This window comes from Tachypleus tridentatus, chromosome 9 (assembly GCF_004210375.1).
Source record: "Tachypleus tridentatus isolate NWPU-2018 chromosome 9, ASM421037v1, whole genome shotgun sequence".
Lineage (NCBI taxonomy): Eukaryota > Metazoa > Arthropoda > Merostomata > Xiphosura > Limulidae > Tachypleus > Tachypleus tridentatus.
The window spans coordinates 47,675,887-47,702,701 of NC_134833.1; the positions used below are offsets into that span (position 1 = coordinate 47,675,887).

At 32.9% G+C, this 26,815-nt stretch overlaps 2 protein-coding genes across 6 annotated transcripts in view; both read left to right on the forward strand.

The window, feature by feature from the left end:
* Positions 1-4,808, forward strand: part of LOC143225198 (SID1 transmembrane family member 1-like) — a 201,657-nt gene extending 196,849 nt beyond the window's left edge. For all 5 annotated transcript variants that reach the window (XM_076454195.1, XM_076454194.1, XM_076454192.1 and 2 more), the window contains one exon: positions 893-4,808. In XM_076454195.1, coding sequence (XP_076310310.1) covers position 893 — 1 coding nt within the window. In that variant the 3' untranslated portion in view covers positions 894-4,808. The remainder of the gene's footprint in view (positions 1-892) is intronic.
* A 14,295-nt stretch (positions 4,809-19,103) lies between these two features.
* LOC143227075 (uncharacterized) lies at positions 19,104-26,615 on the forward strand. Its single transcript, XM_076458613.1, has 3 exons — positions 19,104-19,460; positions 23,767-24,032; positions 25,462-26,615. Exons 2-3 carry the CDS (start codon positions 23,778-23,780, stop codon positions 25,537-25,539), a joined length of 333 nt encoding a protein of 110 aa, XP_076314728.1. The 5' UTR covers positions 19,104-19,460; positions 23,767-23,777; the 3' UTR covers positions 25,540-26,615.
* Positions 26,616-26,815: the final 200 nt, after the last annotated feature.

The window sequence follows — 26,815 nt, forward strand, 5'->3', positions numbered from 1 at the left end:
CCTGTTTTTTCATCTAACGTCAATTAAAACTGGCTGATTGTAGTGGCTGTTAACCCTTATAAGCTAATGTGAACCTAGGAATTCATAAGTAAAATCACTAGGGTCCTTTTCAATATTGACTGTAGGTGTGTCATCCCAATACTTTATTCTAATATATTAAATATATATTTAACTAAACTAGCAAACTAATTGAATGGTTTAAACATATTTTATATACCTCTTTCTTTATTAATGTTAAACAATGAATTATGATTAATACAAACCTTATCAGTCTACAGAGAAGTATTTGTTTTAAGTATAATAAGAATTGTGCAGTGGGCTAACAACCTACTCATTTAAATACCTGTTGAAGAATCAGCAAGTGATTGCGGCCCTATGTTCCTTGATGGAATCTAATGGTGAATGAATAATAAGAATTGAAAAGCATACTGTTATGACTATGTCATTATTTACTTTATTTTAAAATAAAAGATTGTTTTTTCTTTCTTATTTACTTGTTTCTCTCAATTGTGACCTGAAGATTTTTTTAGGAAAATGTTTAGTTCATACACTAGCCTTTTTAAAAATCTGTGTTACAAGTAACTGATACTGCATCAACTGACTTTCTTGCTAATTATAAGCAAATTATACTCATTACTTAAACTAAACTTGATATAATATTGTTTTATTTGTGTGTTAAGATTGTTTAAACGACTTCACCATCTAGGAAGGAGACAATGTTACAAACTATATTTTTTAATATTCTAATTTAGTCATTTTTATCTTGGCTTCTATCTGCATCAATCAGGAATTGTCTGTTATGATTTCCTTATTGTTGCATGTAAACTAATTGTAAAATAATTATAATTTCATATTTTTCAGTAAATTCAACAACCTTTTTTCTTTCTTCCAGATTCTTCTGACTTTAGATGATGACCTTATTTCTACATCCAGGGACAGTATCCCTGTCTTTTAAATTTGGTTTCTATAGTGGGGAAACCTTATTATTGACCAATAATGGTATTCGTGATTTTGTCTTTCTTTTTACACCATTACAATAATTTAAAAAGTTTCAGTGAATTTTAAATCTCAGAATAATCTTCACTCTGTACATTATGTATGTAGACTTAAAAAAAATATTGCGATATTAGTTATGTTACTTGAAAAAGAAAACATATTGATAAAATAGTTTTACTTTATTTTTATTTTTAATAAGGTGAAAAATTCAAAATTATCTTTAAAGTATCTTTGAGTTAGTAAGCTTGTATTGTATCAGAATAGTTGTTCACAGTAAATCATTTGTTATTTTTGAGCATTCTTTTAAATGTGAAAATAACTAATTATTTTTGAAAATGTACCTTGTTTTAATGGATAGGTCATGAATGAGCTTGAAAGTTTATACTAATAAAAGTTGTTCAGAAATTATTATAACAAAATTGTTTACTTGTTTTAAAAAATTGGTCAACATACTATTTGGACATTGTGTACCAGTGTAAATTTGGAAGATGTTTTATTTCATTTAATATTAATAGATGATTATATGTTAATGTATTACTTCATTTTGAAACATATTTCAGTACTTAGTCTTTCTTTTTTCAGGTTTCTTTTTAGTATTCAAATACCTTAGGTCACGATATGAAAATATTAAAAACAGAGTATCAGAGCTGTGAATTGTGGTTAGGTGGGTTCTTTTAAATTAAAATTATTGCTATTTTAAAACAGATTGTTAGAAGCTTGATACTTTCTTCACATATCAAAAATTTCTACTCTGTTGAAAATATACGGCTCACATATAAATATATATATATATACACACATTAAAAATGGTAGTGTGGGATAATTTCCTGTTAAAATGATGTAACTCTGTGTAATCAAGCTTTTAGCTTAAGATGCAGTAATACACTAAATTTCATCAATTTATCTAGAAATGTTATAAATAAAACAGATACAAACCTGTCATGTAAACATTACACTTATTATTTTTATTTAGTTTTTCATGTTTATATGTTTATTGCAATATTTTTTTCAAGGAGCTATTTAAACTGAGTTTTATTTGTCAATTATTTTGTCTTATTGACAAGGCTAGTCATGTTTCAACAGAGTAATTGTAAGTATTTCCTCATTACATAACAGTTAATTATGATACTCCTTCACATTGAACAAATTATATTTGAATTTATAAGATAAATATATAATCATATATTTACTATAAAGCATGACAATAGTGTTTATTTTTAAGTAAGTGGTACATTTTCTGGGGAGATTTTATAGTATATTTTGTAAAAGTGTCTAACTCTTGGTTTTAATTATTCAATTTAACCTCTTACTCTGTACTTGTAAGGTTGTAGCTTAAAGCTTTGAACACAAAATGATATTTCAAATCAAGTATTTTTAAAATCATATTTGTTAAAACAGCATAACTCAGTTGATTATAATATCTTGAAAGGGTATCTCATTACAGCACTATAAACTAATTGATGTATAATATATTTTTAAAACATCTTTATTAAAAGTAGTGCAAGGTAATCTGTATGTATACCAGTATATTTGTCATTAAAAATGAATATTAAAAAAAATAACATGAATAAGTTCATCACCATTTTAGAAATGTCTCTATTAAAATGTTAGGTTAATATATTTGTGATTAAAAATGAATATTAGAAAAAATAACATGAATAAGTTCATCACCATTTTAGAAATGTCTCTATTAAAATGTTAGGTTAATATATTAATATATTTTAAAATATCTTTTTAGAAAACAAGATCAATTATTTTATTCATATTAAGTTGATGAGCAGATATCTATGCTAGTACCAGCAAAAATTAGTTGATATTTTTGTTGTTTGAATATAAGTGTCTGTATTAAATGCTCTATAAACTAATTTATGAGAATATTTAAACACAGACACTTTCCTTAAAAGTATGAATTAGTTTATAAAAGTATATAATACAAATATTTTGATTATGGGCAATATAATCTATTAGGTTTAGTATTATTTATGAGCAGTTGTCTTTATAAAATACAGCATATTAAAAGTAGCATGAAGAACTGAATAATATATTAAAATAACTATTTTTGTTAATAGTAGCATTCATTTTCTTACATTAATAATTTGTTGAAAACAGGAATGTTTACAACTGTTGTAGTTTGAAGTTTTTAGCAGAATTAACTTCTGATGCAGTTTAAAACAAAGGTTTATGTCATCAATGACTTACCATATTTATTAAAAACCTGAAACAATTTGTAATATTAAGAGATTTTCAGATTGAGAAAGCACCATTTTAATTTATCAAACATATATATAAAGGACCCTGAAAATATCCTGGAAAGCCATTTGTTTGTTGTATATATAGATTTTACATTTGAAATACCTTTTGTCTAATAGTTAAATAGTGCATTTTTGGTTGTCAAATAAAATAATCCTTGTATTCATATTATTTTAAAATGTTTTCTCTCTTTCTGTAAGATACAGCATCTAGTCAAGAATAGTTTTGGCCATTAGAAATTTTGCCAGTTATTAAAAAATATATACTTTTTTAATTTAATATTCCCAGATTTATCATACATTTGTGTAGCTTCATAATGTAAAAGTCATTTTATTAAATTCTTGATTATGGTTGATGCTGAATGTTAGTGAAATTGTTAGTAGATTACCCAAGGCAATGCATAAGAGAAAACAGTTATGAAGAACATTTTGCACATTTGTTTGAACGGTTTTGTATCATTTTTTTAGCTTTCAAGTAAATTAGTTGCAGCCAATCCTAAGAGCCATCTTCTCCCACAAAAAAAAAAAAAACAAAAACAACAACAACAAACTAATCACCTGTTAAAGGGTATTCTATGGAAATTGTGAAAATCTGAATTTAGATTATTGTTGTTCTGAACTGCATCTTACATTTTAATACTAGTTTTTACAATCAAGATGCCAAAAAAAAAACCTTTATTCCCCAGATTTGAAACATTCTTAAGGTTTTTTTTAAAGTGTTAACTTGTTTATATTCTGTGGAAATGAAGAGCCTACAAGCAAAAGATGCAATCATTTTGCTGAAACAGAATTAGAGGAATTCAAGATCAAGAGTAAATACTGATGAAAATGAAAATTATTATATATGTGTATCTGAGGTAATTCAAATTTAGTACTGTTTGATATTTTCACGTTTTTATAAAGATAACATTTTATTAGTATATGTGGAGCTAAGATTTATGATGTGATTTCTTGGAACATTATAATTTTTTTATTTATATGGATGAAGTTTACTGAATGCTTCTTTTCCTATTTAAAATACTTAATTTTTCACTTTGGAATACTAAAATATTTCAGTGTGAGATTGTGTTTCTGGAAATAATTGTTTGACTTAGTATACTGTTTATAATGTATATTGTCAGATCATGAGAATAAATGAAAGGCTGTCAAAAGCATTATGGCAAAAATTTAAAAATATTAATTGAGAATTCTGTATATGGGCATAACCCAATACTTTACAGGCCATTAGTAAGGTTACTTTTTACAAGTTGATTATAAATTTATGATTTCTATGCTATATAAACTCAAAATTTGTATTATTTATTAATTGTTGATATATAATTTTGTTTGTACATTTGTAAAGTGCCAAACTACACAATGTGCTATCTGTGCTGTTCCCTCAACAGATATCAGCACCCAATTTTTAGCATTGTGAGTCTTGCAAAGTTACTGCTGAGCCATTGGGAAGTTGTATTTCATTAAGAGAAGTAGCTTGTACCTTTTTTTTCCCTTTTTAAGTAAACATGTGTAGCCAATCTTAAGAGACCCCATTAAAAAACTAATCTTCTGTTATGTGTATTCTATGGAAAATGTGAAGATGCATCATAAATAATTAAAATCCTAAATTTATAATACTAAAGATTTTTACAGTACTATCTATACAAGTATCTTGATTACAGACAGTTTATTCAGTTAGGTTTGATATTATTTATGAACAGTTATCTTTATTAAATGTGGCATGTTAAAAGTAGCATGAAGAGCTGAATAATGGTAATTCCTGCTTACTTGATTATAACCTCAAATACTGCATGTCAGTAGATTATCCAAGAAAATGCACATGAGACAACAGCTATGAAAAACACATTGCACATTGCTTTGAACAGTCAATAAAAAGCAATGAATAAGCTTGCAGTTATGCCACTATCTGTATCTTTAATGTAAATAAAAAACTTCACATTCATACATGTGGTGTCTTGAGAAGAGATATCCTTGTCTAAAAACATTCCAAAATATAGTATTAGTAGAGTATGAATGCAGATGAATAGAAGTGCAGCTGTATTATTCCAAATATCAAGAAGTTCATCAATAGAGGTGGTGGAAAGACAGATGTGGTGATTTAACATATCATAAATTATTTACAAGTGACCTTTTAGCCCTTCAAGGCTGTCCTTGCATACACACACACACACACACACACACATGTATGAGAAAAAAAAAAAAAAAAGTTAATCTTACCCTTTATAGAAAATTTTCAGTTTCTCTATTTTAAATTATTGTAAAGTGCTGGTCTCCACTGCTGCCAGTAGTAATTCATTCCACTGTCAATGGAAATTAATTTCATAAGCCGATTATCCTGTATGAAAAAAACTCTGTTGTAAATGGATCCAAGCCAGTATTTTACAAATCTTAACCTTGTGTCCTCTTGTCCTGTAGTCTTCAGGTTACAGTGCAAAGAAAACTTATATTTTTATCTTATTGACCCTCAGATATTCTGGTAAAATTTCAATAGGATTACCTTTATTTTAACAGGAAGAAATAAGAGGTCTTATCTTATCATGTAAAATAATCCTTCTGTAGCCCTTCTTTGTACCTTTAACAACAAATTTGTTTTTTAGTTAAAGATACCAGAATTGTACACAGTATTACAAATGAGGCCTAGCAAATGATTTATATAGAAATAATAAATTTTTTATGAGTGTAAATAGATCCTAAAATTTTTTTAGCTGTGTTGTTAGCTACAAAGCATTGCTTTGATGACTTAAATGGCTTATCCATACAATGATAAAAAATATTTTTCTTTGGTCATGGTACTGAGTGGGTTTTTATTTACATTAAACATATACAATCAAATATGACATAAATGTGCTATCTTATATTACTTATTTGGCAAATTTTTGTTCAATTAACTAATTCACTCTGTAGTACGTTAACATCCTCTGTAAAGCTTGAAATACCTGATAGTTTATTGTCATCTGCAAACTTTATGAATTTATTAATTATGCCCCTACATATATTATTAATGTAAATAAAAATAAAACAAATGTTTAAGCACTGATCCTTGAATCTCACTATTTACAAATCCAACTTGACTATATACAGCTAATAATATGGTTTATCTTGGGTGGAACTGATTTTGCTGATAGCAGTTAGATGGACCTGCTTAATAACAGGAGGTTTGACAAGATAACTCTTATCGAGTAGCTCTGGTTTCTCTAAAACTGAGGTTGTTAGAATGAATTAGACTTAACACAATGAACAATAATTAGTTAATAACAGAAAGACAGTGTATATACCTACTCAGAATGATAAATGGAAAATTTAAGTGAAACTTTGTTTTTTCAAGTTTATCAGCAGAGGTTGTATACCAGCAAGAATCTACATAAACATGAACTGCAAAAAGTCCTGTTGATCTTTCCTCATTTGAAGAAAACAACATCATAATATGATTTAAGTGTTTATCCCAGCTGATTCACTCAAAATTAACATACTTAGCAAACATACAATGGTTCCCAATGGTCAGGGAAACTGGGAAGAAAGAAAGATCTTTATATTTTGCATGCCCAGGCTGTGAAACATCAGAGAAATTCATTTTACAAACAAAAACTAGGAACAGTTAATGAATTTCACGTGATTTAGTAATGCTTGTGGGACATCAATGTTTAAAAAATAACTATTAGTACTTAAAAATCATTTACTTGTACGTATACACTGCTGTTATCTACATCTATCTTTTTGCTTACTGTTAATTGCCATATAAAGGCAACCATAAGATAATACATAAATAGTAAGTAGGAGTGAAAGGGTTTTAATAAAGACTTGATCTCCTCTTCCTAAAATTAGGTCGTGTAGGATCATTTTACTACTGCTTAAAACCCCTTTACAAATTACTAGTTAGAAAATGGTTACTTTATTCAAATACGTTATTTTGATCTTATATATTTTAGCACTTTAATAATAATAAAACAGTCCCTATGTCAGTAGACAGAGAAGGAATACATAACATCTGGGTTATATCATTGACATATTTGTGTAGGACAGGTTTTAAAGATGTAAAAGAAAAACGTTTTGGTTATTTCAACAAAGCCCGGTAGTTCAAAGATATAACAAATCTACATACTTTGGGTGAGTTTTTATCTTATACCTATACTTTTATTTATCTAATGAATTCTCAAAACTATAATAATAATAGTTATATGGAGTAAGTTATCAAAAACTGTTTTTAAGTCACTATAAAACAAAATATACCATAACCAAGGATTTCCTACAGTACATAATGTCATGATATGAAGTACAATTTGGACTTGGTTCGTTAACAAGTGATATCAGAGAGACAGGTAGAATGTCACTAACGAGTATAAAAGTTTTGGAAGATGTCGATTTAAACAATTTCAGACATTTAGATTGTTTCGTTAACAGTAAATAATAACGTAGTGCAGTAAATATTTGTAAAATGTCAATGGTATTTGCTTTTTTGGAATTTCGCGCAAAGCTACACTAGAGCTATCTGCGTTAACAGCACTTATTTTAGCAGTGTAAGACTAGAGGGAAGGCAACTAGTCATCACCACTCACCGCCAACTCTTGGGTTACACTTTTACCAATGAATAGTGTGATTGACCATCCCATTATAACGTCCCCACAGATGAAAGGGCGAATATGTTTGGTGTGACGGGGATTCGAACCCGCGACCCTCAGATTACGAGTTGAGTGCCTTACATGCCGGATTTGCGATCCATTAATCTTTCTAGAAACAATTTAATTGGCGCAAGTGAATAATTTAATACATTCTGATTAACTAATAATTAATATTTTAATGCCTCGGATGAATCAGGAAAAACTGTGCTTCCAACACTTAGTTATTGAACATGAAACTCAAGTTTTACACGCATTAGTAAAAAAATATTTTAGTCAAAGTAGCTAACTTTTTGGAATGCATTGTTGTTGGCTGGCTATATCCGCGCCAAATTTAGTATCACATTGATCCAGGAAATTCATCGTTTTACTTTACTGAATAAATAAGGAAAAAAAATTTTTCGAGGGGACATTCTTTTAGAAGGTGAGTTGTAATTTGTAGCAATTTACAAGTGCTAAAGGTTTGCTTTTTTAAAAGTCTGGTAGAAACAAATTCATCTAAATTGGCAACAAATTATATTTTAGGACAGGAAAGATTACAGTGGAAGTGAGCTTGAAAGCTTGAATGAGTAGTTCTGGTATTGTTTTTAAATTTTGGACTCTCGGACCACGGTGTGCTTTTGAGATCGGGATAATTATTATGGAGATAATGTAGTAGTGTTTTCCATTATGCTTACGAGGGCCATAGAAAAGTCAATATAATGAGAATACTTTCAGTAAAAGATTTGTTTAGTACCAGTTTTTTTTTTTTTTTACTTAATGCAATAAGCGACATTATATAATAGTAAAATCTTGACACATAAATGGCATAATAATACAACTCTCGTTATATTTGTGTGCGGAAGTATATTATACATTGCAAGTGGGCAAACAAGGATTTATAATGAAAACTATTTAATATATTCTTTATATAAAATAAATTTCATTTACTGTCAGCGATGTCCGTTTTTCCGTACTTCGTGTTTATGCAGTTTGTTTTTGAATTTCGCGCAAAGCTACACGAGGGCTATCTGCGCTAGCCGTATCTAATTTAGCAGTGTAAGACTAGAGGGAAGGCAGCTAGTCATCACTGCCAACTCTTTGGCTACTCTTTTACCAATGAATTGTGGGATTGATCGTCACATTATAACGCCCCCACGACTGAATGGCGTTGAAATAATGCAACTACAAATATTCATGGTGACGAGAAACTCACTTGAAGTAAAAATGTATCTCAAGACGACCTGTATGGGTATTAAAACGTTTATTAACTTTGTTAACCTGAAGATGGCCTAAGAAGGTCGAAACCATATTCGCCACTTTATTTTAATAAAAGTTTTAATACTCAAGACCGCTGGTATGGGTATTAAAACTTTTATTAAAATAAAGTGGAGGACAATGTTTGTAGTTATTTTACTAGCTGTTCTGATACTGTGTATAAAGTGTCATGCATAATTAGAATTTCAACTTTGTTATTTGTAGCTACAATCTGGCAATCTCGTGGAGCGAAACTTGCATAAACCTGGAAATATTTTCTGTTACAGAATAATCGATGATAAGATTCACGTTAATTTACATATTGTAATACAGAGAAGTGTTACAATGTGATCTGGGTACTTTCATTAATGTGGGAATTGTTTTATAGATATAAAAAGTCTGACTTTAGTGCAGTGTACAGTCAGAAAGTGAAAGTTATGCACATTTTTGTGTATGTATGTATAACACACATTCCTATGTAAAGACAAAACTTAAGAATCGCAATTGTTAAGATTTGTAGTGTTCATTATGCTTACGTTTTCGTGATTTAAATTGACATTAAAAAGTGTAATCGGTGCATTTTCCTAAATACGTGGATAAACTGTTTTGAAAAAGCGTAAATAATTCAAAAAAGTCGTGGCCAATCATATTGAAACTTTGTAACATGACATTAAGCAAACTGTGACTTAAATCATAGCATGTATTAGTCAACACGTGAATAAAACTTTTCAATTTTTCCTTTTATTAAAGGTAATAGTTTAATGATAATTTACAAGCATAGATAAAATGGTCTGGAAAATTCATAGATAAAGTGGCTGTGTATCATGAAAAGCATGACACAAATGACAGTCATTATTACTTACTTTACTGTACTATAAAGTTGATTGTGATGAAATAGTTATTTGTTCAAGTCAGTCCCATGATTCGTATGGATCTCTTATTATTTGAATTGGGTTTTTATCCAGTGTTTTGCCAATGCATCATTCACAGACCATGCTAAGCTATCGACCTATGATAAGCTTCAGCTGGCTTTTTAAGGTAACTGATAGCAATGAGTATTTACAGGTAACCTCATTTTGTCTCTGAAGGTGGACCAACAATATCTTGGTCCATTCCCTGTAGAAGGAATTTAAGATTCTCTGAAAAAAGTTGTTTAGGTTAACAGTTTCTAGTGGTAGCACACAGTATGATTCGAAAAAACTACCATTGATTTCTAGTAAATGTGTGGGTGCCATTTTGACACCCTACAGCTTTTGTGATGTGCAATACTGTTACCCAACTATTCAACATTTTTGCATTCCATCCAGAAGTTTAAGGTTCATCAATCATTTTAATGATGCTTAATGCACTTGAATAATGAAATGTCTCCCATACAAGAAATGTTGATAATGTTCTCTGAAGACTGCAGCTGCAAGAAGTTTTTTTTATTCATTGAACAGTATCCGAATTCAGAGTTCATAAGTGTATGACTAGCATATACAGTGTATCACTGTGTCACAGTGTACTTCATCCTGGAAATGCATAATCACTTTTCTGATTTCACCGTCACTAGCAGTTGTAGCTGACAAGATCTCACAGTCTTATTGTAGATATACAAACACTGATGATTCTATTTACGCATGCTTCAAGAATTCGAATGCTTAGTGACATTCCTCAGTCCATCGGAAGTACATATTATATTTATTGAGATCTAATAAAGTGTCACAGTCTTGGAGAAGTTGACCACAAACTGTCAATAGTACAATGTGACACTGAGGAAGCTGAAATTTCTTTCTTGGTAATATATTGCGGCTGATACTGCACTGCTTCTTTATTTGCAGGATCTTGGGAGATGCCATGTTTGGCATGATGGTTAGAGTACTCAATTGCCAATAAGCAGGTCGTGTTTTTGAATTGTACCACTGAACATACTTCTCCCTTCAGCTTTGTGGGATGTTTTAATGTGATATTCAGTCTTAACTATTTGTTGGTAAGGAGTAGCCCAAAAATTAGTAGTGGGTGGTTTTTGATTAACTGTCCTTCCTCCTTTTAGTGTATCGCTTCAAAATTAGGGATGGCATGCATAGACAGACTTCAAATATCTTTGCATGGTATTCAACAAACAAATTTCATCCCATAATATGACTGAGAAATTCTACTTCGTCACACCTGAACGTTTATTTCTTTAGTTTCAGTTTCAAACCTGCCTTATTTTATTCACTGAAGTATAATTTTCAGATTATTGATAACATGATGAAACGTGCAATCATATACCAATCGTTGGTCAATATAGAACCGACACTTGTCCCAAAGAGGCCCTCTCAGTATAAGGTTCATTAATTTATCCGTAGTTTCAGGGTGTATTACACATGATAGCTAGGACTGCTCAAAACTAAAATAAACCATTTATTGCACTGAACGCAATCTTATGTTTGCTCTTGTCATTATCATATAATTTGACTAGTCAACACCATAATGCCAGGCCTAATGTATTGGATCATTGGGTCTTTTCCAATGCATCCAGACATTCACTTGTTTGTAGTAATAGAAAAGCATCGTTGTGAGTTACCATTATTCGCCCATGTGAAATAATGCAGAACATATATGTACATTCCTTCTTAAAAATCGCTGTTGGAAATAGCCAAGCACTACCTGAAAGCCATGTAATCTGGTCCTTTAACATCCTTTGTACTTCAGTACTGGCTACATCCATAATGTTCTAGGGAAGCTTTCATTGCAGTTTTTAAATTTGGACGTGTATCACTGTAGTGCTGTGTAACTTTTGTTGAACCAAGAAGCCATATTATTCCATAAATACATTAGTGTAATCAACCAAGACGTTGTAGAAAAGCTGCCTCTGTTGAATCTAGATTCGTCTTCACGATCTTCCATTAGTAATTTCACATACATTGAGACAAATTCAAAGTTTCCACTTCATACTATATTACTACAGAAATTGCCTTGCTAGTGGTGAGAAAATCTCTTATATCCTGTGGTACGTCATTGTTTTACTGTGTAACCTTTCTACAATTCTTTTAAACGAGAATATCATAGTAATTAACTGAAATCCTTGCTGGGTAAGCTTTACTTTAGAAATGGCTTAGACCATCCACATAAACAACCGAGCTCTCCACGGTATTCCTCTTCAAAGTCTTGAATGGCGTGATGGATGCCTCAGTCTTTTACCATATTGAACCCTTGGAACAACTCAGCAACAATTGTCTCATAGTCCAAAATTGCACCTTGCTTAAGTCTCGATGGAAACTGGAGCCTGACAATCAATCTAAACTCAATATCACAATCTACAGAACAGTCCTTATTAGTAATTACTTGAACTGCTTAAAGGAATGATCCAAATCTTCCTTTGCTGCACCCGTATTTTCCCTCGCTCATAGACATGTTATCATGATCAGAACCTTACTCTCACAGTCTTTTGGCAACTACGTAACCAAGATATTCATGTTGTCGTGGGTAAATTGTTGCAGCATTATCAGGGAACATAGCTTTCTTAAGTACTCAATTTATAGTCAAAAGTGGCATAGAAACGAGAGGTTATTGGCCATTTGCTAAACACAATCCCAGGTTCCCACATGATGCAGTCGCCCCATTAATAGATCTGTTCGGCCAGAAATGGTCAACAATGCCCCATAGTTCACTGTTTTCATAATTGTATATCTGCTGTGTAACTTCTGTCATATATATTATTTACCAGTGGTGCCTTTCATCTCTCTTTTCCATTCACAAATGGCTTTAATCACAGAACTATGCAATAAGGTACTCTTTGTGAAACTGATTTTTCCTTGGAACTGTTAGATAGGTCTACTGAATAATAGGATTTTTGACAATATATTTATTTACATAATTTCGATATTTCTCTAAAACTGGGTTAATGGGTATGAAATAAATAAACTGAACACAATGAAGAATCTTTATTGATAACACAAGTGCAGTGTATATATTTCCTTAGGACACTAGCAATCACATTTTCTACAGCATAGGTTGTTTTCTTTCCAAATTGGTCCGTTTGTGGACAGAAGTAAGTCTTTGAAGTTACAGTGCTAAAACCAGAGTTTTGATTCCCCTTGGTGGACAAACCATATTAGCTCAATATGGCTTTGCTATACATAAACACACACTCCAAACTGCATTGAACGATATCATTTACCAGTTTTCAAACCTAATGTTTTTATTTTCAATATGATGTTAGCCTTGTCTAAGGTAACCAGTATTACTCACACACTAATTATTCTCCATCCAACTTAATGAAGAGAGGTCGTAAACTCAAGGGGCCATCTAACCAATATAACAAATTTATTGTTGTACATTTATTTTAGTGCCTAAGCTTGTTTCTGTATAGTTTTATTTTTGCATGTGACATACATTCTTGGCTGTGTGTTGCGCAAATAGTGCCTGTTCTCCAAGTTTATAGAACTTTCTTTAGAGTGAAAATCAATATTTGTTTACGAAACGCGCTGAAGCGTTGAGAAAATCGCATGATTCTTATAAAAGCAGCCGGCATAGCCAGATGGTTAAGGCACTCGACTCGTAATCTGAGGGTCGCGGGTTCGAATCTTCATCACACCAAACATTCTCTCCCTTTCATCTGTGAGGACGTTATAATGTGACGATCAATCCCACTGTTCGTTGACAGAAGAATGGCCTGAGTTGGAGGTGGTTGGTGGTGACTAGCTGCTTTTCCTCTAGTCTTACACTGCTAAATTAGGAACGGCGAGCGTAGATAACCCTCGTGTAGCTTTGCGCGAGTTTCAAAAAGAAACAAACAAACTGCAGAAGTCAGACTAACAACCATTGGCTTATAATGTTTATTGTTTTTAAAGTACAATAATTATTAACTCCCATCAAGTGAGCTCAGACAATTTCAGTATTTCTCATAGAATATTCAGGAATAGCTTTAGTATTCTCGTGCAAAAAAAAAAAAAAAATATTAAATAGATCAGTCATCTCATATTCTTCAGCAAAAATCTTCTCATCAATAATATTTAAGTGCTCAATCCATGTTTTAACATCTTCCTCACCTTTAACACACATTTAAAAATATCTATTATCAGTTTTAACAATGCTGCCCGGCTGTTACTGATAAATCAATTTTTATTTTTCTAGTTTTTAAACGAAATCCCTAGGATTTCTATAGCTCTGTAATGTTTTAACCCTCTATATCTAAGCATATTAAGATTATTGTATAATTATCTTGCTTATTTTTCTTTATCTCTTTAATAAGCCAATTAAGTTTTATTTTAGCACTAGAAGTAAACGACTATATACACCAGTATCCACTACAAAAATTAAAAACCAAGTTTTTATTTTTACCATTTTAACTTTCTAGGAACACGTCTTTCTGGACTTAAACCCAATTTTAAAAATGTCTTTCTTAAAATGGGTTTTCTAAAAATAGAAAGTATATATTTTTTTCTTTTTTATCTCAACATTAACAAAATACTAAATATAATTATGCAATGGTAACTGGTCCCAAATGTTTCCCATTTCCACTTTTTGAGTTGCATTCTCATTAGTGCTTAACAATATATTCAAAATTGCATTTCCTCTAACCATTTCGTCTAGAAAACTGTAGTTAAACACCCTGTAATTCACTGTTTGGCAGATTACAATCTCAATCTAAGGTACCAGATAATTATTACATCGGTATCTTTGTTAGTAAAAGTCATAATTTCATTATACAATTTATTCTTTGTGTGAGTAGGTGATCTTTACTTATTGACTAGTTAAACTCTACCTTCGATGTTCGTGGTTGTGACGTATATAGTTTCAACTTCTTGACTACCACTTTCTATGTCTTCATACCATTGAAGATGAATTCATTTCTCGTGTAATAAACGTTTATCGTTCGTTGCATAATTTAGAAATTCAAAGTATGTTACTGTTCCGTGAACCTAACCACACATTTAATGATTTATGTTACACTTGTATATCCAGGAAACTATGAATACAAGTTTGATCTATCTGATGTCTTCTAAATAAGTAAAGATTCTATTAAGATATAAACTACAGAATATCAAAAAACTCCTTACTTTTAAAAGAATAAAGTGACTGGACATAAATGTATAATAAAATGGACTATCGTTGTTAAGTGTAAAACGTATTTTTTGTACTACACTTTATTCTCAGATTTCGAAAGATTGCTTCTACTTGATGTTCTTTCACGTCAAAATCATTTACCTTCTATGATGTTACAGGTCATAGTGCTAAGTCCAAGGTTTTTAAACTTCAAAAATCTTTCATTTACCCACTGTTACATGTGCTTCCATATAACTAGTTATTCTTGTTACACACAGGTAGAGCCAGTAGCTTTAGATATCACAATAACAACCATTAGAAAGCATTGCTACCTCTATTCTTATACAAGGTTTGTTTGTTTCTGAACCTCGCGCAAAGCTACAGGAGGGCTATCTGCGCTAGCCGTTCCTAATTTAGCAGTGTAAAACTAGAGGGAAGGCAGCTAGTCATCACCACCTACCGCCAACTCCTAGGATACTCTTTTACCAACGAATAGTGGAATTGATCGTAACATAACAACACCTTCACGGCTGAAAGGGAAGCATGTTTGGTGTGACGGGGATTCGATCCCATGACCCTCGGATTACAACTCGAGTACCTTAACCACCTTGCCATGCCGGGCAGAAGGTTTGAATAAGAAATATTCTACATGGAAGTTAACATGTACTAGTTAACAAGATTAATAAAGATAACTTGAAGCAAGATCAAATTAATAGTTTTCTTGATTATGCAGTATATACAGCCTATAGTATTCAGAGCTATGAATGAAGTCAGGATAACTATTATAACACTATAAGAAAATCGAAATGCAGGTCTATTAATCTGTTTCTCACACTCCTAACATTAAAGTACTAAGAATTAAGCTCATATTTAAATCCAGAATATTTATCTTTAAAATGTTTGTTCAAGTTTACATACTCTAAATCGTATTCAGATATATTTGTCATTGTACGTATCTTAACAGCTTGTTTCTTCCAAAGATACATCATCCCCACGATGCAGTTTTGTTTTAAACAATGTTTAGTAAATTTCTTTATACCTTGTGAAAGTAAAATGAACACGCCGCTACAATCAGGATTCAACAACAAAAATACAATGTATTCACAATACACTTAGAAATAACTTCTACACATCTGATAAACAAATGCGCAGACTTCACACCAGTATTCATAAACATTTTATCCTAAATATTAATAAATCAATAATAATGGAATCAGAAAAAAGAAACAGAAAGAAAAAGCTAATAAAAAACGGACAAAACACTATTCAACCAATACCTTTTAATATCAATGACTCTCTCTCTCACACATACATATTTTTGTTCAAAATACAAGTGATTACGTAGAAAATCAGTTAACATTTTAATACAACTAAAAATACGTAGGTAAACTAGACGAGAGAGGGAAATAATAAATGAACTATAAACGCAGCTATAATCATAAAAAGAAAACAAAAGAGAATATGCCATTAATCACTTACTATAAAATATTCTAACTTTCTTATTTTTAATTTTACCTCCCTTTTCATACTGACATCTTGAATCCTTTACAATTTTAGTACAAATATCGTGTAAGAAAAATATACTTCACGTTTTGAATCTTCGGTTAGATCTTCTGAAACTTCCGGCTCGGCTTACCGAAAGCCAAACATTTTGAAAAACAACTAACTACTGTAATTAACTCTGCGACGTAGTCATAACGTCTTTTGCGGTAGAGATAGAGGAAAATCATCAGCAGAATCAGTTGAAGGGTGAGAAGTGGACATATCAGTGGAGTCACATTTTCTTGTAGGAAAACGACCGTCAAGTCTCCTGTAGCCGACATTTTCGTTTTGCTTCAACTGATTAGAACGATGACTATTTTCTTCACTGTCGAGAGAATTGTCACTGGGGAAATGTGTATTTATGTAGAGAGATATATAATAGTTCATATTTGTAATATATATGTAAATTCATGATGGTACAATAACTACTCTCATTGTTACCATGGGGAATTCAACGTCATATGTAGTAACGATCATGCCATGTAAAGGGATTTCCTGCTTATGACCTATGAAACTGTTTGAGCTACCTTAACCTTGCACCCACGTCTTTGTATTAAAGTAGTTTCCAGTATGAACTCTACCTTGATATCAATTACCCAAACATCATTAAGCATAGTACAAACACTTACAATAAAAGTAACTTCTAAATTTACTCTCACTGGAATCTTATGATTGCTTGCTCACTACCTCTTCTTTCTTCACATATAGAAACATTTTCTACCTTTCATTACCAAACTTAATCAAATTATTTTAGCTGTAGAACCAGTGTTGATCCAAATAATACAAGGCTTCCCATCAATAAACATGCGGACTTATTGGTTTGTTTGTTTAAAATGTGAATTTCTTATTTCATTTAGGATAGAAGATACATTCTTAGCTGAACTTTGCCTTACAAGTTCAGTTAATTCCTATTGTTCAGTGTTTGACTAACCAATGATTGTTTCTTCAATCTGCTTGGTCCTAAAGACTTGTTGTATAGTTTATTTTGCTGTAATGATCAGGTTTCCAACATCAATAAAATTTCCTTCTTTCTTGTTTCCTCAGGATGGAACTCTTATGACCTACAAACTTTGTACTGTAATTCTTGGCAATATTTCTTTTGAAATTAAATTTGAAACATAATTGTTTTGTTATTTATTGCCTCTATTCTGTATAAATATTTCTCTAACTAATCCTTCTATTTCTTCTAGCCTGTTGCTAGTATGTGTTGATGTTTCAATATTACTCTATCTGAGGATAATATAAATTTAAAATGGTACCTTTTGTTGTTTATATGTGATTTTATTTGATCAGTAATTGCATAGCTTTCTTTAAAGATCTATACCTACTCTGCTTCAACCAAGTTCTCACATCTTTCTTTGTTACGGTGTCTATAATTGGTACACGTCAACAAGTCCATTATTTCACGAGAACGTTTTAAGTAAGATAACTGGGCAAGCATTTCCCAATGGTCTGGAAGTTTGTTTGAGGTTTTTTTTTTTTTTCTTTGACACACGACTCTAGAACGTTGCTCTCGATACTATTTTCTAAACCGACACTCCGTATCACTCTAAATAAAAGTTGTTCATTTCGACTACCAGGGCATAGTCACATCTATTTTCTGCTTTAGAGGTATCGTGGTCGCTGTCAAATTGACTATCTAAAGTGTATCAATAAGCAAGATGACTATCGTTTTGTAGTCGTGGGTATGCAATTGACTATTAAGTAGTAACGATGATCTATTACTAGTCAGTTTGACTGACCCTTAGTCAATTTGAGTGACACTTAGTCAATTTAAGCAATTAGTCAGTTTGACTACTTCCCAGTCAGAATGACCATGTCCCAGTCTGTTTGACCACTTCCCAGTCACCTTGACTACTTCATAGCAGCACTGCTATGCTAGTCTTAACGACTACTTCGTTATCAGGAAGAACAACACCATAGTCAGCATTAACTCATGAATTGACACTCTTATGTTTCCTATAACATTAAGGCGCAGTTCAAGCAAATGACTGTATACATGAATTTTGTTCCATAAATGCAACAATTGAAACTTGACCAGAGCTAAACTTTGCAAGAACTTATATATTTATTTATTTACTTTTTTTTTTTTTTTTGGGGGGGGATAAATTTCTTTCACACAAAATAAATCTTACCTAAATAAATCTTATTTATCGACCACTACTATTTCTTCACTGTTTTATTTGACAATTGTGTTTTTACATTGTTGTGTGTGTGTGTTGGAATATTCGAATATGAAATCCAATAATCAATACATTTATTATTACAATCCACAACGATCTAAGTTATGACTGAAATAAGCTTTCCCCATGTGGTTAACACTCGCACTGACACTACACGTCCGAGAAATGCATCCGATTCGTCTAGTAGTCCGAGCGCAAATCGAGTACAAATGGAAAGCAGCTACAGTAGGCGCGAGCGAGACTTTCTCTTTTCCAGAGGGGTGTACCAGGTCGAGTTTATCTGAAGGCGGGAGTTCCTTGTGCAAGGAGGGCTGTAGGTGTTATTTGTGGAGAGAGGTTAATCATTCCCCAAGGTGGTCGAGGGGGGATTTAGGAGCTCATATACAACAATACATACACAGGAGGGGAGTGAAGACGGCACGGTCCACCCCTTAGCAGTAGCCGAAGGTAGGGATGACACTATAAACCCAAAGGGGACGGATGGGGGGGGGGGGAGAAATCACACACAGCAATATTTTATCGCACATTGGAGAATTACATATGACATTTATAGAATTTATAATAACCGAAACTTGTACTGACATTGTACAATTGCCATGCAACCGCGCAGAATACGGAAAGAAGAAATCTAGGTAAATATTAATCGTTTATGTCTTATTTTCCTATACTTGTTTCAATAAAACAATATAATAATACGAATGTTTAACTTTCTAGATTAGCTAAAGTGAATTCATCCGTATTTTTTTTGTATAACTCGTTATGTGTAAACAAGGATGGTTGCCCGTTACATTGTGTAGGTCTGTACTAATGTAGTCTAGTAGTAATAGAGTAGGAATATTTATATTTAGGTAATGCTTTGAAGCAAGTATGAAATCGAAAACATTCCCCAGTCTTGACATCACAAATGCACATATTTGATATCTTGAATGCATATCCTGTGGTAGAATCAAAAGCCCGCAATGATCCATGTTGCTGCTCTGTTAAATTTAGCGCCAACTACACCGCTGCTAAAAAGATTTGTTACGGCCACCGCTACATAGGTGAAAGTTGTATACTCATTAAAAGGGACCTCGTCTGTTATTATTTTATAGACATTTGATAATGAAAGATGACATACGATAATACGTAAATAATAAATCCTTATTTTTAATAAATCAGCAGAGCTACAAATGTTAAAGCATACATACTTTATGTGACTTGTGTATTATGGCGGGATCCACTGACACAGCAAACAATGGAGTTACAAATGGGGTGGCAACACAAATCATATGAAAACAGCGAAAAAGTGAAACATCTATTGTGTATAATGTGTGTTTCTTTAATTTAATATTGAAAACTATCTAAAATTCTCTTTAGGCACAAACTGTATTTAAATTTTTAAACTCTATACTTTAATGGTGCGAGATAGGAGCCAGCGCCGGGCCGTACACTATGAATAGAAGGCCTGTGATCCTGCAAAATATTACGCCAACCCCTCTCCCTTCTTTGCTCCCAGGGAACTTTCTCAGACTTTGGGTCCCTCCCATAATCCATACCGGTGAGAAAAATGTAGGATCTGGGGGATATTGCATCGAGTCATGAGCAACCGAGTTGTGTAGTTTAAAATAATAAAATATTTATACCCTTACGAAAATCGGGGAATACTATAGATCACGCATCAGCATACGTATGCGTCTGCAGAGAGCTCCTTGTGTTTTTTCTACACTCCACAATTCCTTTCGGATTTCTGTCCAATTTGGTGAATATGTTAATCAGGTTGAGGTCTGGCCAATGAATATTTTTGGCCACCCCGGGGATTGTGGCAAGAACTTGCATTTTGAAGTACGTTTTTATTGGCTAGATTGAGGGCAAGTCCGAGGATACACCGTCGGTTCGTGAGCGACCGACATTTGCTAGTTGCTATTGTTGAAATTTATCATTAAATTTAGTTAAATAAATGATACATTTTACGTTCCAGAATGAAAACCCGTGACATTTGGATGCATGGCTTGCATGATATTTATTAATAAACACTGTGAAGTTTTGTGAACTTTGGAGTTAAACATGGCAGAACAATCAGACGTTTTCAATATTTTCTCTGACATTAAATGTAATTATAAGGTTAGGCATTTTAGCAAGCTTCTTTCACATTTTTCTTTGGATCATGAGCATGAGCCTGGATTTGTTATTCCATGTGGGGTTAACGGATGTGAAAGACCATTCAAAAGCATCAAATGTTTGAAAAGACATATAAATAAAAAGCATGAATGGTTCGCTACTACCAGTATACATGATAATGAAGCTGGTGGTGAATGTGCCGAGTACTTTACGGAACAGAGGTATAAAAACTCTGACAGTGATGAGGCAGTTGATGGTAATAAGGAGATAGTTGTCACAGACAAGTGAAGAACCTTAGTTAAAACAATTCTGTAGCTGCGTGAAAATGAAAGAACTTACTTACAAAACTACAAGTATTTTTTAAAATTTGTCCTGTTCTATTATGGCTGCCAAAGATGAACATTTATTCCAAACCATAAAAAGAACATTGATCAGTGAGGGGGTTCCAAGAAATAGTAGAGTTGCAGTAATGGAAACTTGCAAGAAAGAAATTCCATGATTGAAATTTTCACTGACCACAATAATTTCCAGTCTTACATTGAAGATAATTTGTCATTTGTAAAACCTGTTGAGTATGACCTGGAAATTGCTGGTGATGGGAAACGTGACACAATGCTGTATGGTTCTTTATTAGATACTCTGAAGTGTTTGCTTAAACATGATGATATTTTTAGCCAGGTTGTTTATCCTCACCAGTCAGCTGATGATTGTCTTAGAGATGTCGTTGATGGTGAACATTTCAAAAACCATCCATTCTGGCAAGAAACTCCTCTTGCCCTTCAAATCATTCTCTATTTTAATGACTTTTTTTACAGCTGTGAACCAGGCTGGAATACGAGCTCCTGCTTACAAATATACTGCTTTCTTCTTTCAGTTAGGCAATATTGAACCTACTTTGGGATCTCAGCTTCATTGTATATTCTTAGCAATCTTGGTGAAGAGCCAAAATGTAAAATACCATGGGCTTAATACAGTGATGAGACCTTTGATTGAAGAACTATCTGTTCTTGAAAACATCGGTATTCATATTGTCAAACCAGGGGGAACATTCAAATTCAGAGGTGCACCTCTTGTTGTTGTTGCAGATAGTTTGGGAAGCCATGCTATTGGAGGGTTTCTTGAATCATTTTCTGTTCTCAGATGAGGTAAATTCTGTATGGTAACTCGGGATAATTTAAGAAAGTTGACTAATATTTCAAAATGCCCAGAGAGATCTACTGCATCCTATAATTACCAAGTTGCAATGGTCGAAACTGAACAGACTTTGTCAAGTACATATGGGGTTAAAAAAGATCGTCCGTGAACGTTCTACAGCAATTTCATGTGGAAAATGCTCTACCACCTGATATATTACATGATCTTTTTGAATCTGGCTTGATGTCAAAAATTTTAGTTCTATTCATAGATCAGTATGTCTTGTCTGGATACTTCAGCCTTCAGTACCTTGCAGGCAGAGTGAAGGAGTTCCACTACAAAGGAACTGATAAAATCAATAGTCCTGAGCTTGTTATTTTGAGAGGGTCTGTACACATTAAGCAAAAAGCTGTGTGCAAGTTTGGTGTCTCTTAAGGTTATTTCCATTACTGGTGGGTGATGCAGTGCTAGAAGGCAACAACAAATGGGAAGTTCTGTTGGTTCTGCTGGATATGCTAGATTTGATAATGTGTCCATCAATGTCATATGCAAGCACTGAATTCTTAAATGATGTGATACAACAGTTCCATTCTCTTTATGAAAAAGAATTTCCAAATAGAACTCTCAAGCCAAAGGGACATTTTACTTTACATTACCCAGAGGTGACCCCGCAGATTTGGTCCACTGAGGAATGTGTGGACCATGAGATTTGAAGCCAAACCTAGTTTTTTGTTGATGTTACAAGACGTACCAAAAACGGGAGGAATCTAGCCAAAACAATGGCGATGAGACACCAGTATAAACTCTGTTCACATTTGGAAAGCAATGGATTTCTTGGAATTGATGCCTTTCACCTGACTAATCCTGTCAAATTGCCTGTGAATTCACTCGGAGAAGAGCGAAACCTTGTCAGTGCATATGTTGGGGAAGGTGATTTTGTCACTAAGCATCAGGTTATACAGTCAACTGCCTCGCATACAACACAGGGACAATGGTTGTCAGTAGCTACGAATTCGAGAGTCTTCAATTTTCTTCAGTGATCTGTTGCTTTGTTCTTTGGGGAAAATCTTTTTTGTATTGTCAAAGATACCAAACTGTTGATTATCACAGGCATCTTCATGCTTACATTGTAGAGTCAATGAGAAGCTATGAACTTCTGAGCACTCGAGATCTTTATAATCATTACCCATTGCCTTGTTATGTGAACAAAGGTGAAAATATGATCATCCTACATCACTACATTCGTGGCGACTCAATGATGACAACTTTTAAACAGAACTCTGTAATCAGTGGTAAATTTTAAGCTATTTTATGTAACTTGGTGTGTACCTTCCAGTGACAAATTTCATCAAAAGATTTGACATATTTTATTTAAATTTGTTTCTGCCTTTTTGTGACAAATTTCATCAAAATTTTCAGAGAAAACTTGTGTCATATTAATATGTATCATGCATATTTGCACCAAAATCACCACTATCATCACCATCTATTGAGGTCAGACCACTTATATTTGCTTTCACCTTTTAAAGGCTACTATTTGTTAGGGAAAAAACCAAATTACTTATTTAGCTGATTTATACCAGTCCTGCTGATGTTAAATTTATGGAAATTTAATCTATCTTTTTGGTGTTTTATAGTTGTACTTCAATGACAACTTTTCTGCATGTGTATAGTATAAATCATTTTTGATCAGTACCATTCTTTTAGATTCCAGAGAGATGGTTTTATCCTACCACATTACCTACACTGAAAAAATATTGGTGTCAGTGGATGGTCTGAGATTGTTGCCGAGTAAGATTTCTGACAACTTAAATCTGGATGTAGATGCTACCAACTTGTCAGCTCAAGTGTACGTGAAAGACTGGCAGGACTGGGTGGATGTTCAATGGTCTGACATTCCAAAACCACGAGCAAAGTTGCGCGTTTTTCTGGTTTCTAATGCTGGAGCCTCTGACAGAGAGATAGCTGTTGTGGTGAGTCGTTTGTAAAAATACGCAACCCATTTAAATTTGAGTGATTATAATCATTTATGTAGTCATTGGAAATCACCCTGGGAAAACTTTATTCTGAAGAAAAGAAGTAAAATTGTTCAATATACATTATTCAACATAGCACAATTACGGTTGCTAATTTTTATTACAAATTTAGACACGTTAAAAATGTATTTTTGAGCAGAATCCACCGAACACTGAAGTGTTTTCAAGCAATCAGAGTGCATCTTCATCCGGTCCCAGTACTGAACGTATTCAGTCCATATCATCATGGTAGAATATGTCCTAATGAATGTCAAACAGATCTTTCAATCTGTTGGAGAAATAGTTTCATCTCTCACTTGAGACAATTAGGCCTTGGATAGTATTTCACTGCAATCAGTCAACCCCAATTTGTAAGTGTTTTGAACTATCTGATATTTTCTTTGGTCAGCATCTTAGCATTCAAGCCTTGGCCAGTACCATTTAAGCTGGAAAATTTGTCAAGTCTGCATTGATCTACTGCTTTGCAGTTGTCGCAAGGGAAGCCTGTTGAGGAAGAAGGTCGCTTCCATTTACTGAATTCAGTTTACACTGAGGTTTCCAACTATACCTTGTAAGTGCTGTGCAGTGAATACCATGTGTACCATTTCTGATTACAAACGTGTAATTATATCTCTTCAGATGTCTTCATCTGCACATGATAGCCTGCCCAGCCTCTATTTTCCAGATATCCCACTTCAAGGCAGCATTACCAAGTAGTGGATGAAATATTTAAGTGCTACCCTCAGCTGTCAGATGCCCCAAATCTAACACCCCAAGGTGTTCGTGTAAGTACTATCCACATGTGCATTATGTTATGTTTGTTGTGAAATATATTTTCATTACAAATATATTCTTTTATCTATACATTTGACTTTATGAGCCCAATAAAATTCATCCTAAAGTGCATAACAGGAATGACCATATCACCACTTGTAAGGGTGTAAATGTATTCTGCAAGAAATATATTCATTAGTTACAAAATAAATTAAATGGCATTTTTGTGTTGCATAATATTAGTGAAGAAACAAGTGAAAATTTTGTGGGAAGTTATATTTTCTAAAATACACACAAGTACATATATCTACTAAGGAGGGGTTTTGGAAAATACTATTTTGATACTTTGAAATATTTGTTTTGTTTGTATACGATGTAATATGACTCAACTAATGAAACTCAACTAATTTGATGCTAAAGAGAATACATTGTCAAGATGAACTCGTACAACTGATTTATTAACCAGTATGTGTATGACTTTCAGTTTCTTAGATTAAACCTGAAAATGCCAGAAGTGGCTTAAAAGAAATACTGTTTAAAATGATTATAGTTATACCAGGGCAGTTTTGTTATTCATTCTCAATATAACTAATTCTGTCAATTCTAATTGCAGGAGCTGTGGAGGATGAGACTTCGTCAGAAATTCCAGAATAATAGAAAGCGGAAGGATTCATCATTGCCTATAGTTTAAGAAAGAAAGAAAAAGACGAAAACTGCAACAGATGAAACCCCATTTCCAAACTACATCTCAGAACAGAGGCTATATGGATTAAAGCAATACTTGTGTGAAAAGCTAGTTGGGGAGGATGAAACTTCCACCGAAAAACACAAGGAATGGATGAAAACCTGTCTGCATTGCAGAAAAAAGGGGTGATCTTTGTAAAGTGGACTTGCTTATGGACAAAACTCTGCATGATCGTAGGAAACTGGTCATTGACAACACTTTTGTCAATGAACTTATAGAGCATTATCCTTTCCTTGTGGCATCACCAGCACAGCTATTGAATGAATTTAAGCGGCTAGAAAATGATGCAGAAAAAGGAGTGTCCAACGTTCTCTCTCAATATAAGGACTCAGTAAATTCTCACCTGCAGGACAGAAACATATCACCAAAAAATAATTCATTGCTAGCATTTCTTATGAAACAGTCCTCGCACATGCCTGATGTTACATCTTAGTGATGTTACTTTCTAAAAGAAAGTGAAAGTATCATGGTGGGTACTGAAGTTAGGGAACCTACTGAGAATGGTATATACATTCAATGTGATTCAATTTCTCAGTTTTGTGATCAGAAATTCAAATTATATGTTGATGGCTTTGATATTTGTGCCATTGAATATTTTGTGGAAGCATTCACTGTGTATATAGGGAGTTTTTATATCTTCAACTTTGCATTCCAACAAAACTCAAGAAAACTTTCAACTTTGTTAAAAGAGTTGTTCTGAAGCTCTATGATGAGTCTAGGAAAATTACCAAATCTGATAAAGATGCAGAAAGATGTGTTATTCAGTTACTTGATCTCTTGAATGTTAAAAAACATAGCAGCGGAAAATCTGTCACAACCTCCAAAGGTAAAGGAAGAGGAAAGTGTTCAAAGCCATAAGGTTATATTAGATCTGGTAATAGTAACTTGTCATGTGTATTTGATCCAGGATGAATTTTCAAAAACCAGGTGTAACGTTTAGTTGTTTATTTTCAAATTGTTGCTGCATTATGAATTTGATTTTGGTACATGTATACTGATGTACACTTGTTCAGTTTAGAATAAAAATGGTGCTGCTAAATTGCATTTTATATTTTTCAGGATGGAGGCAGGTTAATGGGACTTAGGTTGAATCATCAGATGGCTGCGGGGTTGACTGCTCAGTGACGGTTCTGCTGACCACAACTGACTGAAGGTGGTCTCTTTGCCTAACAGTGAAATTGCAGAGGTGGTCCTGACCGGGTCAACATGACTTATCTTCCAT